Source organism: Anolis sagrei, chromosome 2 (genome assembly GCF_037176765.1).
Source record: "Anolis sagrei isolate rAnoSag1 chromosome 2, rAnoSag1.mat, whole genome shotgun sequence".
Lineage (NCBI taxonomy): Eukaryota > Metazoa > Chordata > Lepidosauria > Squamata > Dactyloidae > Anolis > Anolis sagrei.
The window spans coordinates 183,849,979-183,869,374 of NC_090022.1; the positions used below are offsets into that span (position 1 = coordinate 183,849,979).

General features: G+C 43.5%; 1 protein-coding gene across 6 annotated transcripts in view; it reads left to right on the forward strand.

Moving 5' to 3' along the window:
- TNS2 (tensin 2) overlaps positions 1-19,396 on the forward strand; it is a 182,533-nt gene that overhangs the window by 149,267 nt on the left and 13,870 nt on the right. For 5 of the 6 annotated variants that reach the window (XM_060763022.2, XM_060763024.2, XM_060763023.2 and 2 more), the window contains 11 exons: positions 1,116-1,180; positions 1,481-1,564; positions 2,826-2,938; positions 3,163-3,223; positions 3,344-3,422; positions 3,588-3,717; positions 4,377-4,442; positions 4,805-4,921; positions 10,871-12,145; positions 14,582-14,723; positions 15,492-16,396. In XM_060763022.2, coding sequence (XP_060619005.2) covers positions 1,116-1,180; positions 1,481-1,564; positions 2,826-2,938; positions 3,163-3,223; positions 3,344-3,422; positions 3,588-3,717; positions 4,377-4,442; positions 4,805-4,921; positions 10,871-12,145; positions 14,582-14,723; positions 15,492-16,396 — 3,037 coding nt within the window. The remainder of the gene's footprint in view (positions 1-1,115; positions 1,181-1,480; positions 1,565-2,825; positions 2,939-3,162; positions 3,224-3,343; positions 3,423-3,587; positions 3,718-4,376; positions 4,443-4,804; positions 4,922-10,870; positions 12,146-14,581; positions 14,724-15,491; positions 16,397-19,396) is intronic. The other variant, XM_067464233.1, reaches the window with a different exon arrangement.

Sequence of the window (19,396 nt, forward strand, 5' to 3'; positions counted from 1 at the left end):
AGGTAAATGGTGCTCTGTGCAGTCATGCCAGTCACATGATCTAGGAGGTGTCTATAGACAATGCAGGGTCTTCGGCTTAGAAATGGAAATGCCCACCACCACCAGAGCCGGAGATGAAAGGAGAAGCCTTTACCTTTATCTGTGTATCTCTGTGTTGTTTCTAGGCATTGAATGTTTGCCTTTGTGTCTTTATATGGTGGAATCCATCCTGAGTCCCCTCGGGGAGATAGAGCGGAATATAAATTTGTTGTTGTTGTTATTGTTGTTGATATTATTATTATTATTTACAGTATTTATATTCCGTCCTTCTCACCACGCAGGGGACTCAGGCCAGATTACAATGTACATATACATGGCAAACATTCAATGCCATAGACACACAACATATATAGACAGACACTCAGAGGCTATTAACTTTCCAGCTTCTGGCCACCAGGGGAGCTGTCACTTCCTCATTCTTTGCATACTTGCATACTTCCTGGAGTATTTTTATGGCCTCGTAAATCAGTTAAATTAGTCTCCCCACAAAGTGGTACCTAATTTTCCTGCTTGATAGATGCAACTGTCTTTCTGGTTGCAAAGGTCGACAACAAGCTACACAATTTTGGTCGGGAGCTCACTCTGACCCGGGCTGGCTTCGAACTCATGACCTTTCGGTCAGTAGTGATCTTAATGCAGCTGACTCCCAACCAGCTGTGCCACAGTCCAAGTTGTAAAAATTCCATAGCTAACAGAAATCTCGTTGTGTTTTGAAGGGTGGCATGCAAGCTAAAATCAATATCTGCACATCTTTTCAGTTAGATCTTCTGCCTTATTGATAGATCTTGGGCTTCTTTACATTTCTGAAAATGGTCATGGATGGGTTGTGCATGAATAAACACCCCTGCCCCCAATTGAGTGAGTGGAAGAGGTGAAAAGAAATAAATAAATGTGGGGTGGAGGAGACGAGATATTAGAATGCAGTAGAACAACAATATTGCTAGTTTCCATTCAACCCTCTATCTCCCTCTCCAAGCTAGTTCCTAGGAAAACCTTTTTCATTATTCTCCCTCTTGAAGATGACAACTTTTTGGAAAAAGTACCAATGTTTTACATATTCTCTCTTTTTCTCCTAGGGCAACAAGGGGAAGACAGGCGTCATTGTAGCAGCCTATATGCACTACAGCAAAATCTCTGCAAGGTACTCAACAGGGAAAGCATGTGGGTAGTAGGAGTTTGTAATTGTGTGCAAATCATCATAACTCCTCTGTGAAGCCACTTCCCTCTCTTTCTCTCTCTCTCTCTCTTCCTCACTTGCATTTTTTCTCTCTCTCCTTCTCCCAAATCTCCTTCTCCTCCTTTCTCCAGAATTGTCTCGCTTAGGCGCAGCCTCTGTGGGTATACTCCAGGTATAGCACGACTTCTACATTCAGTGACACAAAGCTGTGGATGCAAGCACACATGGGCATACATGCTTTTTTTCTCTCTCTTCTCTCTTCAGTGCAGACCAGGCCCTCAGCACCCTGACCATGCGCAAGTTCTGTGAGGACAAAGTGGCAGCCTCCCTGCAACCTTCCCAGAAGAGGTGAGATTCACTTCCATTTAAAAATTAAAAAAAAATCATTGCATGTTATTAAATAAATTAATGCATGAAAAATAAACCAATGAAAAGTACTGTATATACTCGAGTATAAGTCTATTTTTTCAGCCCTTTTTTAAGGCTGAAAAAGCTCCCTTCGGCTTATACTCGAGTCAAGGTTGTTTATTATTTTACTCTATTATTATTATTATTATTATTATTATTATTATTACATTTATAGGTTAGCTATATTTTTATTATTACATTTATTATTATACTCTATTATTATTGGAAGGATATGTAAACACATGTACATTGAAGAAGGTTAGAATAATGGTTTAGTCAGAGTTGGAAAATCTTATCTTGCAGTTTTATTAATAAACAGTCAACCTACTGATGCCTCAATTAATGCAATTTTATTGATATCTATTTTTATTTTGAAACTGACCCATAGCTGCTGCATTTCCCATCCCCTGCTTATACTCAAGTCAATAAGTTTTCCCAGTTTTTTGTAGTAAAATCATGTGCCTCGGCTTATATTTGGGTCGGCTTATACTCGAGTATATACGGTAATTATCTTCAAAACAATTCCTCAGTAAGGGCCAGAGGACATCTAGGGAATACCACCAAAGGGAATTGGGAGTTATGCTTTTCCCATTCAAAGTGAGAAGAGGAAGTGTCAGGACTGCTAATCTCTAAGCCAGACTTTAGCACAGCGGGTTAAACCACCAGCTGCAGAAAATCTTGCCAATCGAAGGGTTGACAGTTCAAGCCCGGGTTGGGGTGAGCTCTCAATCATCAGCCCAGCTTCTGCTCACCTAGCAATTCAAAAACAGTAATGTGAGTAGATAAATTGGTACCGCTTTTAGCGGGGAGGTAATAAAAGATGCCCATGTGGACATGCCAGCAATTTAATCGGAGAATGTCTAAAGACAACAAAGCTCCTTGGCAGGGAAGATGGAGCAACAGCACCCCCTGTGGCCGGAGTCGAGCACAGCCTCCAGATGCCGGAGATGCTGGAAAAATGTGGGAAGCCTTTACCTCTGTTTGTGTACTGTCTGTCTTTGTTCATTGTATCACAGCATTGAATGTTTTCCATATATGTGTGCTGTAATCCTCCCTGAGTCCTCTTGGGGAGATAGGGCGGAATGTAAATAAAGTATATTATTATTATTATTATTATTATTAGCCAATAATTTCTTTGAGATCTCCTGTGAGTGTGACTGATAACTTGAGACTGACCCATCATTCCTTCCTCTGTGGACAGATACATCCAGTATTTCAGTGGGTTACTCTCAGGCACAATCAAGATGAACAGCAATACACTTTTTCTGCATCATGTCCTGCTCCCGGCTATCCCTACTTTTGAGGCTGGAGGAGGTAAGCGCTGTGAGGTTGCAAAGTAATATCCTGATCACCCACTTGCCCACCCCAGTGAAATACAGTCTGCCAAGTCTCCCATCTTTTCTTGGGCATACTTGTGTACGAAGGTGTGTTGTCCTTTCTTCTTTACAGTGGAGGGGAAGGACAACTTGACTTTCCCCCACGGAAATGTGATATTCTTTCAGCCTGTCCTATATAATAACCCGCCTTTCCTGTAATAGGTTACCAACCTTTCCTGAAGATCTACCAATCCATGCAACTGGTCTACACCTCTGGGATCTAGTGAGTATCCGCATGGGTTTCCTGTAGGGCTTATCAACCAGTGAACAGTTCTGAGAAAGAGGTCCATTTCACCTGCTGAACACAATCTCAGTTCTGCTTGTTTTTATTTGTGCCTTGCAGCAGCCTCCATGGCACAGGTGGGACTCAGAAGCTATGCATCACCTTGGAGCCAGCCTTGCTCCTGAAGGGGGATGTCATGGTGAGTGTGGCTAACAATTCAGTATCTTAAGTAACTTCACAAAATAAAAAAAACTTTTCTTCCTCCACCTTCTGGGCATGTGTTTGTGCATGTTTTCATGTAAATGTATACATGCCAGAGGGGATACTTGTGCTGTCTTGACTCTATTCCTCCTCTTCCTCTCAGGTGAAATGCTACCATAAGCAGCTCCAAGGAAATGAGCGGGACGTCGTATTCCGTGTCCAATTCCACACGTGTACCATTCATAGCACCCAACTCTGGTTTAGCAAAGATGAGCTGGATGAAGCTTGGAGAGGTGAGAGTTCTGGAAACAGAGGAAGAGATCTATATTTCAGATAAGCCATCTCTGTGGCTTTTTGCAACTCAATTACCGTATATACTCGAGTATAAGCTGACACAAATATAAGCCAAGGCACGTAATTTTACCACAAAAAACTGAGAAAACGGATTGACTCGAATATAAGCCAAGGGTGGGAAATGCAGCAGCTATTGGTGAATTTCAAAATATAAATAGATACCAATTAAATTACATTAATTGAGGAATCAGTAGGTTATATATTTTTGAATATTTACAAAAATGGTAATTTAAGATAAGACTGTCCAGCTCTGATTAAATGATTATTTACCTTCTTCAATGTAAATGTGCTTACGTATCCTTTCAGTAATAATAACGAGAGTAACATAATAAATGTAATAATAATAAAAAGAGTAAAATAATGAATGTAGCAATAACAATTATACAGTAAAATAATAAATGGATAATAATAGAGTAAAATGATAAATGTAATAATAATAATAAATAGAATAAAATAATAAATGAAATAATAATAATAATAATAGTAAAATAATAAATAACATTGACTCGAATATAAGCCGGGGGGACTTTTTCAGCCTAAAAAAAGGGCTGAAAAACTAGGCTTATACTCAAGTATATTTACTCCCTTTTCTTTCCAGATGAACGATTCCCCTTTGAAGCAAGTGTGGAATTTGTCTTCTCTTCTAGTCCAGAGAAAATCAAAGGTGGGTAATACACAGCTTCCGCAATACCTTTGGAAATTTAGTGTAGAGTTGCTTGGAAGTGAATCTCCAACTGAAGCCCAAAGACAGAATGGGGTTAAAGTCACCAGCACCCACCTGCAATACATGCTTGTGCAGCAATGCTCAGAGGGCACTAGGTCTTAGTGACTGCATCCCACATTGTATTTCAAATTGCATTGTTGGCAGTGAACCAAAGTGGGGCTGGCAAGTGACTGTTAGTAAGCTCAATACCTGTATCAGTCACAATTCATTAACACTTAAATAAAAGTTAATATTATCCACTATCTCTCACTTCATTTATTTCTTGTATTATTAATATTTTCTTGCTGTCTGTCACTTCACAGGTCGAGAAGCCTATAGGAACAATGCTGCCGTTGGAGTGGATTACAGCATCTCTGACCCTATAGTTCGCTGGGACTCCTATGAGAACTTTAATTTGCACCATGAGGATAGTCTGGAAGGTATGTGGGCCCTAAACCTTGTGAGGCATTCCTCCAAATTCTTCATAGCACTTAGTCCCCTGTTGCCCCCTTTATATTGTCAAGTCAATGGCTAGAATCCAGGTGGTACACTACAAAACAACATAGCAGTCCATTCTACTAGCAAAAGGTTACACAACAGCAACAACAGGGAGGAGAGTATTGGCAGAAGACAGAAAAAGGTCATCCATGTATATGGCTATGTCTACGAGGATGTTAAGATCGTCCGGGGAGGCCCTGCTCTCGGTCCCGCCTGCGTCGCAGGCGCGGCTGGCGGGGACGAGAGACAGGGCCTTCTCGGTGGTGGCCCCTCGGCTATGGAATGCCCTACCCGTAGACATCAGGCAGGCCCCTTCGTTGCTTGAGTTCCGGAGGAGGGTCGAGACGTGGCTCTATGAACAGGCGTTCGGTCAACAAGGCAACTGAACTCATGAAGACGGTATAAATGAACAAAGGAATGGTAGAAGGATTATGAGAACGGAATCTGATTTTACTGAGGCGTTGATGACCACGTTGTTTGTCTTGTATTGTCTGTCGTGTATGTTGTGTTTTAATCTAACTGTCATTGTTATATAAATTGCATTGTAAACCGCATTGAGTCGCCGATTGAGGCTGAAAAATGCGGTATAAAAATGAAGCAAATAATAAATAAATAAATAAATCTACAATGTGTTGTCGAAGGCCGGAATGTGTTTCATGGCCGGAATCACTAGGTTGCTGTATGTCCATGTTTCAGAAGCATTCTCTCCTGACGTTTCACCCACATCTATGGCAGGTATCCTCAGAGGTTGTGAGGTCTGTTGAAAACTAGGCAAGTGGGGTTTATATAGATATAGATTGCGGTGAGTTTTCCGGGCTGTATGGCCATGTTCCAGAAGCCTTCTCTCCTGACATTTCACCCACATCTATGGCATGCATCTTCAGAGGTTGTGAGATCTGTTAGAAACTAGGCAAGTGGGGTTTATATATCTGTGGAATCTCCAGGGTAGGAGAAATAAATCAGGGCCAACTAACACCTCCCATCAAAGGATTCACCCCAGGCAGGATGCAGCTAGGCTTTGAAGCTGCAAGGCCATTCAATGCTAATCAAGGTGGTCAATTGCGACATTCACACTTGCTTCAAACAGACAAGAGTTATTTTCCCCACCCTGGACATTTCACAGATATATAAACCCCACTTGCCTAGTTTCCTCACAACCTCTGAAGATGCATGCCATAGATGTGGGTGAAATGTCAGGAGAGAATGCTTCTGGAACATGGCCATACAGCCCAGAAAACTCACCACAATCTATGTCTGCAATGTCTGCCTTTGAGGCAGGTCCTCAGAGCTGAAACCCTCTTCAAGGACCATCTTAGAATTAGATTTTCTGTGGCATCCTTTTGAAGTACTTTCAGCTTTGAAGACCAATAAATTAGGCTGCTAGGGAGCTTTGTGTATGAATGGATATAGCTTTCTCAGCCTTCCTCCCATGGACATTGTGCCATAGGGTTGGGGATTTTTTCTTATTTTTTTTTTAATGTTTTGATCTTTTCACCACACCTCCATGCCTCTGCTGGCATAATGAGATCAGTCCACAGAATTTCAGGCTTTGTATGTTCTTTGTTTATATGTAAGCACAGGTAAAAGAAAACATTGGGTACTAGGTGCGGAATTTGGCATATTGAGAAACTAAGCTTCTTAAATTTCTGTCCACTAAGATGGCACAGATCACTATGAAATGTGATTTTTGAGCAACACCAGTGAAAACCAGTCAAAGGGGTGAGAATAAACATGTATTCAGATGATTATTTTGATGCCAGACCTTCTAATGATGGCAACCAGTGTGGTTTGATACACACACATACAATCTCATGCTGCCCTAGTGATGCCACTTGAAAGATGATGGTTATTTTGGCCCAGAATATATTGTAGTTTTTAAGCACAAACAGCATAAACACATTCTGTTTATATTTTGTTGTGTTTTGATGACAGGGCTTGAGATAGATTCCGAGTCAAGTCTGTGTTTCAGTTGAGTTTGCAGATCTGAATTTGGCCGATCTCCCTTACCCCAGACTGAAGTCCCTGCTCCATCCCTTGGGTTTTTGTTTAAGTTTTGAAAGCTCCTAGGGGCACATATGGTACACACACACACACACACACACACACAAAGAGAGAGAGAGCAGATAAAAATGGGATTTCTCTCCCCCACATGAACATCTGGACCACAGGCTTGTTTTCTGCTCCCGGGCATTGCAATTCTAACAGCTGGCTTTTGCTCAGTCTACCCTGATTACTGTTTCCTCCTAATGTCTTCTTAGAGTAAACTCGTTAAGAACTAAAATAAATAAATACCAAAGGGAGTCATCAAATGGCAATTTAATAGTTGTAGCCTGCCTGCATCAGAGGCCAGAGAAAAAGGCCAACAGGATGGAGTACAAACCCTCCTGCCTTCCTTGCGAGCCTTGATGTTTGGAGAAAGGAGACTTGTGTTTTGGGTTGTCATTTTTATAGGGACAGAAAGTCATAAATGCTGAGGCAGGAGCATCATGACGATTAATGGATGGATGACTAATGGCTTCCCAGCCTAGACATGTACGCAAATACAAATGGGAGGAAATGGACCTCTGGCCAAGAATCTGGCCAAGAGTCAGGCAACTGTCTCCCTCTGCTGGACAGAGGGCCCTTCCACACAGCCATACAACCCAGAATATCAAGGCAGAAAATCCCACAATATTTGCTTTGAACTGGATTATCTGAGTCCACACTGCCATATATTCTAGTTTAAAGCAGATAATATGGGATTTTATTCCACTGTTTGGAAGGGACCAGAGCCTCGATGTCAGCGCATTCATTAAAGCATGCTATGAGTGAAGGCTGGAGAGCCAGCATGGTGTAGTGGTTTGAGCACTGGATTATGACTCTAAACCAGTCCTGGAAATCCACTGGGTGAACAATGGCAAACCTCTTCTGAATAAATTTTGCCAAGATAGGTTTGGCTTAGGATCTTCAGACAGTGGGAATGACTTTAAGGCAGACAATAACTGGAGGCTAAGGGTTGGTCCAAACAAAACTTTTATGATGCCTTCATCATGAGAGTCACAGGAAATTGGGTCCTTCTCTCCAGTGAAAGAGTATATCGCTGATCGCAACCACCCTTTTTCTGTATGTAGAAGTTGGCCGATTTCTCAATTAGAGCTATACACTTTGGTATAGATATTCCAGGCATAGTGGCACACATCAGGCGGATGATGTTCCAGGTCACATATATAGTAACAGAGGTTTACAATCTTTTAAAAATTCAATTCCAAGAATCTCCCAGACAGTGTGGGGATTCTGGGAGGTATGGTCTATAAATTGGAACATCTGCCAGAGTTCCTTGACCTAGGTCAGTGTTTCTCAACCTGGGGGTCAGGACCCCTGGAGGGGTCGCGAGGGGGTGTCTGAGGGGTCACCAAAGACCACCAGAAAACACAGTATTTTCTGTAGGTCATGGAGGTTCTGTGTGGGAAGTTTGGCCCAATTCAATCGTTGGTGGGGTTGAGAATGCTCTTTGATTGTAGATGAACTATAAATCCCAGCAACTACAACTCCCAAATGTCAAGGTCTATTTCCCCCAAACTCCACTAGTGTTTACATTTGGGCATATTGAGAATTCGTGCCAAGTTTGGTCCAGATCCATCATTGTTTGAGTCTACAGTGCTCTCTGGATATAGGTGAACTACAACTCCCAAAACTCAAGGTCAGTGCCCACCAACCCCTTTCAGTATTTTCTCTTGGTCATGGGAATTCTGTGTGCCAAGTTTGATTCAATTCCATCCTTGGTGGAGTTCAGAATGCTCTTTGATTGTAGGTGAGCTATAAATCCCAGGAACTACAACTCCCACAGGACAAAATCAATACCCTCCCCCAATCCTACCAGTATTCAAATTTGGGTGTATTGGGTATTTGTGCCAAATTTGGTCCGGTGTATGAAAATACATCCTGCATATCAGATATTTACATTACTATTCAGAACAGCAGCAAAATGGCAGTGATGAAGTAGCAACGAAATTAATTTTATGGTTGGGGGTCACCATAACATGTATTAAGGGGTCATGGCATGAGGAAGGTTGAGAACCATTGTCCTAGGTGATGCCTTATAACCTTGCACATACTTTACTCTTTACCAGAGGCACTAAGGAAACCATCTAGTGAATTGCAGATGGAAGTAATGGGACTCTGTGAAGAGTACCCCTAAACACTGTGGTCTTCATATACAGTGGCTAGTTTACGTAATCTCCTATGTAGTAATATGACAGCAACCAGGCCTGTAGCCAGGATTTTGATAGGGGGGGGGCTGAGTTTGATTTGAGGGGGGCTCAGGATCTACCCTAGCAAACCTTTTGTATCATTATCCCAATACTCCCATGCATATGGGATATATTGAGCATGGTAATCAGATCATGATGTGAATAAACATAACCGTTTAAATAATGTACCAGTAAGGCCTTCTCGCGGACCACCCTGATAATTTCAGGGGGGGCTGAAGCCCCTCAAGCCCCCCCCCCCCCCCGGCTACGGGTCTGAGAGCAACCCCTTATTGCATTTTTTTTTCATGTCAGAAGCTACTTCAGAAACTGTAAGTCACTTCTGGTGTGAGATAATTAGGCATCTGCAAGGACATTGCCCAGGGACGCCCGGAAATTTTACCATCCTGTGAGAGGCTTCTGTCATGTTCCCACATGGGAAGCTGGAGCTGACAGACAGGAGCTCACCCTGTCTCGCAGATTCGAACCACTTCTGGTCAGCAGTTCAGCCGACACAAGGGTTTAACCCATTGTGCCATTGCAGCTTCCCTCCCTTATTGAATACAAATAGTGGGATACTTCTCAAGTCTATTGTCTGCAGATGTTAAGTCCGCTTTCAAAGAGGGGAGCATACAATCCCCCTGTTGAGCCAGTTCCACTGGCTGCTGGTTTGCTACTGAGCACAATTTAAAGTGCTGACTTTAGCCTATAATTCCCTAAATAGTTCAGGTCCAGCTTACCTGTCCAAACGCATCTACCTTTATGAGCCAGTTAGAGCATTAAGATCTGTTGAGGAGGTCCTGCTCTCAGTTCCACCACCCTCGCGGGCGCAACCGGTGGGGATAAGGGACAGGGCCTTCTCGGTGGTGGCCCCTCATCTGTGGAACTCCTTCCCCAGCAAGATTAGATCAGCCCCCTCCCTCCTAGAATTTTGGAAATAATTTAAAATGTGTTTTTTCAAGCAAGCATTCATGGAGTGAGATCAAGTAGCTAAGATAACATCAGGATTGGTGCAATGTCTAATGTTCTATGTTTTATGGTGACTATGTCTGGTGTTTTATGTTCTATACGGGGTTTTTTTAGTTGTGTGATGTATTTATATTTTGTGAGGTGTGATTTTTGCCATTTACTCTGCTGTGAACTGCTTTGAGTCCCCCCAGGACTCAAGAAAAGTGGTATATAAATAAGTAAATAAATAAATAGAATCCCCAACTGGATGAAGGGGAGAATTAGGGCAACCAACTTTTTCAGTCCTGCATGAGGATTACTGTTGAGTTACCCCCTTGCTCTGCTTACTTACTTAGGCGATCCCTTGTTGGCCAAGTAGGATAGTCTTCTAGGATCAGTGTTCTGGTGGGTCCATAGGTGACTGTGGAGCCCTATTCTTGATCTGCATCTTCTCCAGCAGTGAGGGCATTGGTTTCCAGGTGGAAGGCAGTCTCAGTCAGGGTTGGCTTGACATGCCTTCCTCTTGGCACGTTTCTTTCTTTTGCCCTCCATTCATGCATCTTCAAATTCTGCAGCACTGCTGGTCACAGCTGACCTCCAGCTGGAGCGCTAAAGGGCCAGGGCTTCCCAGTTCTCAGTGTCTATGCCAGAGTTTTTAAGGTTGGCTCTGCTATCCCCACGTGTCTCTTTAAAGCAGTGTCTATCTTCTCTTTGCAGATGTCTTGCACACTCGGGGGCCTCTGGATGGAAGCCTCTATGCCAGAATCAAGAAGAAAGGCGACCTCAGCAACTACTCTTCCACCAATGGCAGCCCCAGCAGTCCAGAGTCGCCTCCGCAGCAAGATGGGCGCCTCTTGTCCATCAGTAGTGATTCGGGGCACTCCTCTATGCTGACTGAGAAGACAGAGGACAACACACCACCGTCCAGGCCACAGCCCACTGCTGCTGAGAAGGAAGAACTGGACAGGCTCTTGGGAGGATTTGGTGTCCAGCCTCGACAGCCAAGTGAAGGAAACGGTTCTCATATCATTTCCCCTTCTGCCTCTAAAGACAGAGAAACTGCTATTTTGGAAGATGAACTATCAGACATAAGTCAACCTGCGATCCCATTTTCCTACCAAACTCAACGCACAGGACTGACCCGCCATTGCTCTTGTCGCCTTGGTTATCGCTCCCATAGCCCTGAGAGGCCTCACCATGTAGCCTATTACAGACCAGATGGCACTCTGGAGCGGAGACAGCCTCTCTATAATGGTGGGCACTCCCATGCGCGACCAGAGAACTATGAGGAAAAACGACGAGCATGTCGCTCCCTTTCCGAAGGCATCCAACCCCATTCCTATCCCTTCAGTCACGAACCTCTGCCCCCTCACAGCCCTGGACGGCGGGAGCATGAGGAGCCGCTGCTAATCCTGGAAGACCCACCCACTTTCTTGTGCCCCTGCCAAGACTGCCAAGAGGCAGCTCGAGAAGAAGCAAGGTTGCCCACTGCTTCCTTCTACAATCTCCGTCTGGACCGGGAACCTGACTTGTGGGGTATGGAGAGCCCTAGGCCGCCCCTGCTTCATCATCCCCTCCACCGGGGTGGGCAGCCTGTGCCTCTTCTGATGCCAGCTGCCTATGGGCACCACCACCATCACATTCCCCATGGACAACATCAAGCTTTCAGCTTTGAGCCCAAGATGATGACAGCACATCTCAGCCATGGCTACCCAACCCACCAGAGGTCAAAATTCACAGAGGAGGAATTGGATGCATTTGCCTATCCTCGCTACAGTCCTGTCTACCCCCCTTCAATAGCACCCTATGGCTATAGCAGAGCCCCTGTCAAGACCTGTGTTTCCCCTTACACCTCAGGCTACTCGGGGTCTCCCCACTCAGGCTCTACTTCACCAACAAGCCCTCTGTATCCACCAGCCAGGAAGCATGGCTACGAGCCCCTAGAAGGCAGCGATGGATATATACTCCCACTGGCCACCGAAAGGCCACGGGGTGAGTGACTAGGCTTTGTAGTTGTTATTTGCCATCACGACAGTGTTGCCTTATGGCAAGATACCTCCATGAGCCTGAATCATCAATAATTTTGTTCTGATCTTACAAACGTAAGGTTCTTGATTGTAACAGTCCACCTATAACACGATATTCCGCTTTTTCTAGTGCTTTTTCAAAGTAATGTCATTTATTTATGATTTATTTACCATATTTATATACTACCTATCTCAGCCCAAAGGTGACTCAAGGCGGTTTAAAGTCAGCAATCAATGCCCCCAACAACATAAAATATAATTAACATCATTAACATATAATATAAGCCATATAAAAACAGAAGAAACAATAAAAACACCAGTTCTCAATGTCTAATTGCCGTGGTGTGTCCGAAGTATAGTAGATTCAATTTAGTAATTTTGAATTCTAATGAAAATTCAAGCTTGTGCCCATACATTTGTCCTTTTTTGGTAGTACATGGTATCTGTAGAACTCTCCATTAGCACCACATTTCCATATGAGTTCATTCCTTTCCCATCAGACTTTTTCACTGTCCCGCTTTCACAATCATAGATAGAAACATAAAATACTATGACTGGAGTAGAGGGTGTTACGTTGCTGAGATATTGGGAAGAGGAGGCATCCTAGGCAGGGATGCAATCTAGATATCTAAGAATCCCAAGTGTTCAGTCACCATGGTTGTCATATTCACAAAGTCCCAGGAACTAATTTATTTTTGTTAGGAAAAGTGCAGAAGTCTACCAAATATGGCAGGCTGAGAGGGCAAGTGAATATTTATTTACTACATTTATATACTGCTTTTCTCTTCCTGATAAAAATCGGTTTCTAACATTATAAAGGCAAAATTCAATGCCATATAAACATGTGAAAAGCAAAACATAATGGCTAGACAATAACATCTAACTATAAATTAAAAACCTAACCAAATTAAAACATAAAACTTAAAATAATATTTAGTCATAAAGCATAAAAATTAAACCTCGATACTGCAATAACATTTATATTAAAACCCACCTGTAAACAACACGAATTAAAAAACAGTTATTAAAATCACACCATCCAAAAACAAATCTGTAGTCATTCCATTGGTCCATTGACTATTCCTTAATCTCTTATTGCACTAAGAACTTTGCTGTCCAAAAGCTTGGTCACATAACCATGTTATTACTTTCATCCTGAAGGTCAAAGAGGGAGGGGGCTGCTCTAATTTTGCTGGGGAGGGAGTTCAATAGCTGAGGGGCCACCACTGAGAAGGCCCTGTGTTTCATCCACACCAGTCACACTTGCAAGGAAGGTGGGACCAAGACCAGGGCCTCCTCAGAAGATCTTAATCTCTGAGGTGGATCATAGAGGGAGATACATTTGGACAGGTAAGCTGGGCTAAACGTACTAATTCCTTACCAGCCTGCAACCTTCCTAAACATCCAACTCCTACATTTGACAACAAGCTGTGTGTTGCAGTCCAGCCTATCTGGATGGCATCAGATTAGAAAAGACTACTCTGGAATACACCATGTTATTACTTTCGTCCTGAAGGTCAAGGAGGGAGGGGGCTGCTCTAATTTTGCTTGGGAGGACCCACCACTGAGAAGGCCCTGTGTCTCATCCACACCAGTCATGCTTGTGAGGAAGGTGGGACCAAGAGCAGGGTCTTAATCTTCGAAGTGGATCATAGAGGGAGATATGTCATTATGTTTGGTTTACTGCTTTTTTTCCCTTCTCTTTGTTTTGTGTATATTGTTTATATGCTTATATGTTTTATACTATGTTGTTTAATTTATTGCAATTTGTATCTTATTTTATTGTAATCTGTTGTTCAGGCTTGGTTTTATGTAAGCCGCCCCGAGTCCCCATTGGGGGAGATGGTGGCGGGGTATAAATAAAGATTATTATTATTACTATTATTATTATTATTATTATTATTATTATTATTATTATTATAAGTTCGGACAGGTAAGCTGGGCTGAACGTACCTCATTCCTTACCAGCCTGCAACCTTCCTAAACCTCCAACTCCTATATCTGACAATAAGCTGTGTGTTGCAGTCCAGCATATCTCGAGGGCACCAGATTGGGAAAGATTGCTCTGAAACGCATTCAGTAAAATAATTTCATATCTATATGATAAATTGAAATTGGATTCTGTCTTCTCTTCGTCTGAGATTCTAATCCAGGGATGGTAAATGTGTGTGGCTATCCAAATACTATTAGATTGCGACTCCCATCATCTCTTAACACTAGTCATGTGGGTTCCTATTGATAGGAGTTGTAGCCTGACTAGAAGGATTGGACTGAAGACACCTGTGTTCCTCAGCCCTGCTCTACGCACTACACAACACTATCAGAGTGCCATGAATATGTCAGCGTGGCCTGGCTGTCCTCTGAGTGACCCTGTGCCTTTTCTCTTTCTTCCCTTCCACAGATCTGCAAGATTGCAGGGAGGCCATGCCCTGGCAGGAGGCTCCCAGCTCCCTGCAGCAACATCGGCAGGAGGGACGTGCTCCTTGCCCCGACGTGTCCAGCTCTCCTATGCACACCAGCAGCCCAGTATTCAGCAATGACAGGTATGTGTTGTGTGTGCATGTGCTACTGAGAGGAAGGAGACTTTGAATTGTCCATAGTACTGTCTCTATGAGTTGCTTTGTTATTGCTTTATCTATAGATCCAAATTCAAAACAGTGTGGGGTTGTCTTTCAGGGATGGTGTTGTAACTGGTAGTAGGACAGCGAGATTCCATAAAATCCTTACATTCCTTGAAAATGTATCGTTCCTCGACAGGCCCGTAGCCAGGATTTTGTTTTGGTTTTTTTTTTGGGGGGGGGAGCTAAGTTTGATTTGGGGGGGGGCTGAGGATCTGCCCTAGCAAACCTTTTGTATCATTATCCCAATACCCCCATGCATATGGGATATATTGAGCATGGTGATCAGATCATGATATGAATGAACTTAACAGTTTAAATAATGTACCAGTAAGGCCTTCTTGCGGACAACCCTGAGAATTTCGGGGGGGGGGGGGCTGAAGCCCCTCAAGCCCCCCCCCCCCCCCCCGGCTACATGCCTGTTTCTCGATTAAAAGATTAGCAATGCTCCCTGAAAGACAACTCCTGCTGAATTCCCACATAATGTTACAACCACATTAGTGCAACTAGAACTATTGAAACAATGAAACTTACACAGAAGTGTTGACTTACCAAGCTGCCATTGATTCAGTAGCTTTACTTAGTTGGAACTAGTAATTAGATTTGGGCCTCTACAGCAATATTGAGATTTATTGCAGTGCATGCCAGGCACTGTTACCAAGACTGATTAATGATATACTTGTTGATCCTCAGCCCTGGAACCCATAAGCACATCAGCAAGACTGCCAGCTCTGCTGAAAATTTGCACCAGCCCAGCCCCGAAGAACTGGCTACGCCTAGCTGGAAAAGAGGGCCAGAGAAGGTGGCTTCTTCGTCAAGTAGCCCCACACAGACTCTGTCCCCAATGCAGGCTTTCACACACCTCCCCACCTTGAGGCCCCAAGCTAATGGCACATCATCCCCGAAGATGGGTCTTCAGTCCCCCCAGCCATGTTCCCGTGCCACTTGCGCATCCAACTCACCGCACATTGCTCCTTCACCCACAGCCAAACATGGTATCTTCCCAGAGGGCCAACTGCACCAGAATGGTTCAGAGATATCAAGCTCCTGCACCTCAGCATTGTCCAATGTGTTGCCTTCTGAAGATCATCTAGGACACCGACTTAGCCCTGTCATTGAGAGACAGGCCCAGAAGAGCAGCTCAGGATTTCCCTGCCACAGCCAACCTGCTCCCAGCTGCAGGACTGTACCTAGCACTCCATCTTCACCTCAGGTTCCTGCGGTCTATAATGGGCGCCCCCGTGGTGAGAGAGCCGAGCCTGAGATGAGCAACTTCCTTCATTGCCCCAGCAGAAACCCCTCTCTCGGGCCCTGCTCAGTCAATGTCCAGTCAACATCCCTTAGTTATGGTTTTTCTGACATGCAGGGCTCACCCACCCCAGCCTTCCCCATTGCAACAGCTTACTACACAGGCACAGAAAGCAGCCCCTCCATCCGGGAGCAACTCAGTGAACCACAGCAACCTCCACTGCCAGAGAAACATCACACCCTGGCAACCAGAAACTGGGAGAGGAGTTCACCACCAGGCCGGAGCCCTGGCTCTGCTCATCATGTCACCTTTGCGCCTGGCGTACCTGATGGCAGCACACCTGGCTCAGGTAAGAGGTGTATTGAGCCTTATAGAAATAGGGTTAAGGTACTATAACAGTGCTGCTGTGTTCAATTCATATGTTTTGGCCTTCAACTCCCTGAATTCTTTACAGCTGGTAAACTGGCTGGAATTTCTGGGAATTGTAGCCAAAACACCTGGGGACCCACAGGTTGACAACTGTACTATAAAGTATTGTATCTAGGGCTGCCTCTGAAGACTTCTCAGAATCCATTCTTGTGGGCCTTCGATCTATTTATGGTGACGCAAAGACAAATCTTTTAATATGGTTATTTCTGTCAAGTTGTGTTCAGAAGGTGGGAGCTTGCCTTTGTCTTTGTCTGAGGCTGAGAGAGTTGTCTGAAGTCAGTGGGTTTCCATGAATAAGCAGATATTCAAACTATGGTCTCCAGAGCCATAGTCCAAGAATGTAAGCACTGTCCTATGCTTACTCTCCATCAGAAGCCATAGCTAGTGCAAACAATGTCAGACTGTTGTTTGATCAATGCTTTTGTGACCACAGAACACAAGACTTGCGCCAACTTCAGTGGCTTCCATTTTGTTTCAAAGCTTAATTTGAGGTGATGATCTTAGCCTTGAAAGTTCTGGACAGTTTGGGCTAGGATAGATAGCCTGATCCCATATGAGCCTACCCACAATTTAAGATCTCCAGCAGAAGCTCTGTTGTATGCCCCACCATTCTGAGAAGCTAGTTTAGTTAAGACTGGGCTTTCTCATTAACAGGTCCTTGTGGATCTCTCTTTTAAGCGCAGTCAGGTTCACATGATATGGGGTAGTCATCTATCTTCCGAGGGCAACAACATGGAGTCAGTATTGTTTCAAATATGACACAAGCTCTTCAGCAGTGCCCATTGGTTTCAGTTGTGTCTTTCATTCCTGGAACTTTGAGCTGGAACTGGTCAATGGGCCTCCACTTTGAGTAGCACTGGTTTAGAGTTATGTTATGTCTAGGCATTTCCCAGTCCTTCAGTGCAATTCTGTAGTCAGCATCTACTAGAAGTTGACCATAGAATTGTGCTGGAGGACCTAGTGATGCCTAAAAAAGTGTTCTGTCTAGCTAGGTCTTTCTGTTGTTAACTTGTGTTGTAAGGTGACTAGAAAAACTTAGCTGGAGGGTCTAGAAAATTCCTAGAAAAATCTGTCTCGGGTTATAAAAATACCAAACTTAGATTTTCCCCCCACATTCATGGGAATTGTGCATCCCCATCCTCACAGGCCCATTCCATATGTGCCAAACTCAAGGCTCACAGGCCAAATCCAGCTCACCTTGTCCTTTTATTTGACCCTCCAGCTGCTGTATTCCTCAGCCTTAGACATCATGCCTAGAACTGATGGGATTTGTGATACAGTAACATCTTGAAGTCAGCAGTTTGTTCTGTTTAGTCAGGATAGTAGGGGTTGCATTTTAGATACAAGACTTGTGGATACAATGTCTGACTTTAAAATTCTCTTTAACCTTTCCCCAACGTCAGAGCCACAAGTTCTGTTGGGCTGCAATTCCCATTATCTCTATTTCACATGGTGGATAATCCACAGTGATAGAAGTTGTTGTTCAATAACATCTAGGGACCCATACTGGTTAAAAACTAAAGCGCACTGATCACTATGTAAAACAACTACAGCTGGCCCTTGGTATCCAACAGCCCTTTGAAGGTGACTATAAGGCTAATATGACCCTTGATGAAAATGAGTTTGACTCCCCTGCTGTGTTCAATTCAGCCTAGAACAGTACGCTCCTATGGAAGAAACAGGAATAACAGTAAGAATAATTTTTTGTCACACCTGGTATTTCTGTCATACAGGGTGTCACAAATGTTTCCATATGTAGGAAAAAGTAAGAAACTTGAGGGAGATAGAATGATATATAAATAACTGTGGCCTACTCTGGTGGTCATGGGGGTTCTGTGTGGGAGGTTTGGCCCAATTATATTGTTGATGGGGTTCAGAATGCTCTGTGATTGTAGGTGAACTACAAATCCTAGCAACTACAACTCCCAAATGTCAAGATTCTATTTTCCACAAACTCCACCAGTGTTCACGTTTGGGCATATTGAGTATTCATGTAGAGTTTGGTCCAGATCCATCCTTGTTTGAGTCCACAGTGCTCTCTGTATGTAGGTGAACTACAACTCCAAAATTCAAGGTCAATGCCCATCAAAACCTTCCAGTACTTTCTGTTGGTTACTGTGTGCCAAGTTTGGTTCAATTCCATTGCTGGTGGGGTTCAGAATGCTCTTTGATTGTAGGTGAATTATAAATCCCAGCAACTACAAACTCCTAAATGACAAAAATCAATTTTTTGAGTGAAGGACATACATTGGGTTGTTAAGTGTCTTGTGTCCAAATTTGGTGTCAATTCGTCCAGTGGTTTTTGAATTCTGTTAATCCCACAAATGAACATTACATTTTATTTATATAGATTTACGTTATTATTATTATTATTATTATTATTATTAGAGAGAGAGAGAAGGTTTCCCCTAGACATTAAGTCTAGTCGTTTCTGACTCTGGGAGGTGGTTCTCATCTCCATTTCTAAGCCAAAGAGCTGGCGTTATCTGTAGATGCCTCCATGGTCATGTGGTATGGAGCGCTGTTATCTTCCCACCGGAACGATACCTATTGATCTACTCACATTTGCATGTTTTTGAACTGCTAGATTGGCAGAAGCTGGGGCTAACAGCCGGAGCTCACCCCGCTCCCTGGATTTGGTCAGCAAGTTCAGCAGCTCAGCAGTCTAACCCGCTGTGCCACTGAGTGCTCCATATATGTGTGTGTGTGAATATTTTGTAAATAAATGTGCATTTAGCTACCATTTCCCAATTTCCCTAAAGATAGCAACTTTTGAAACAATATGTAGAAATAGAAAAGAATAGGATGTGATACAGACCCCATGGAAAGCTTTCGTTTCATTGAAGAGTCTATTTAGATGCTGCATTTTAAATAAAGAGGTAGGAGGCTCCTGTGTGTTAGGCCTTTGACTTATCATAGT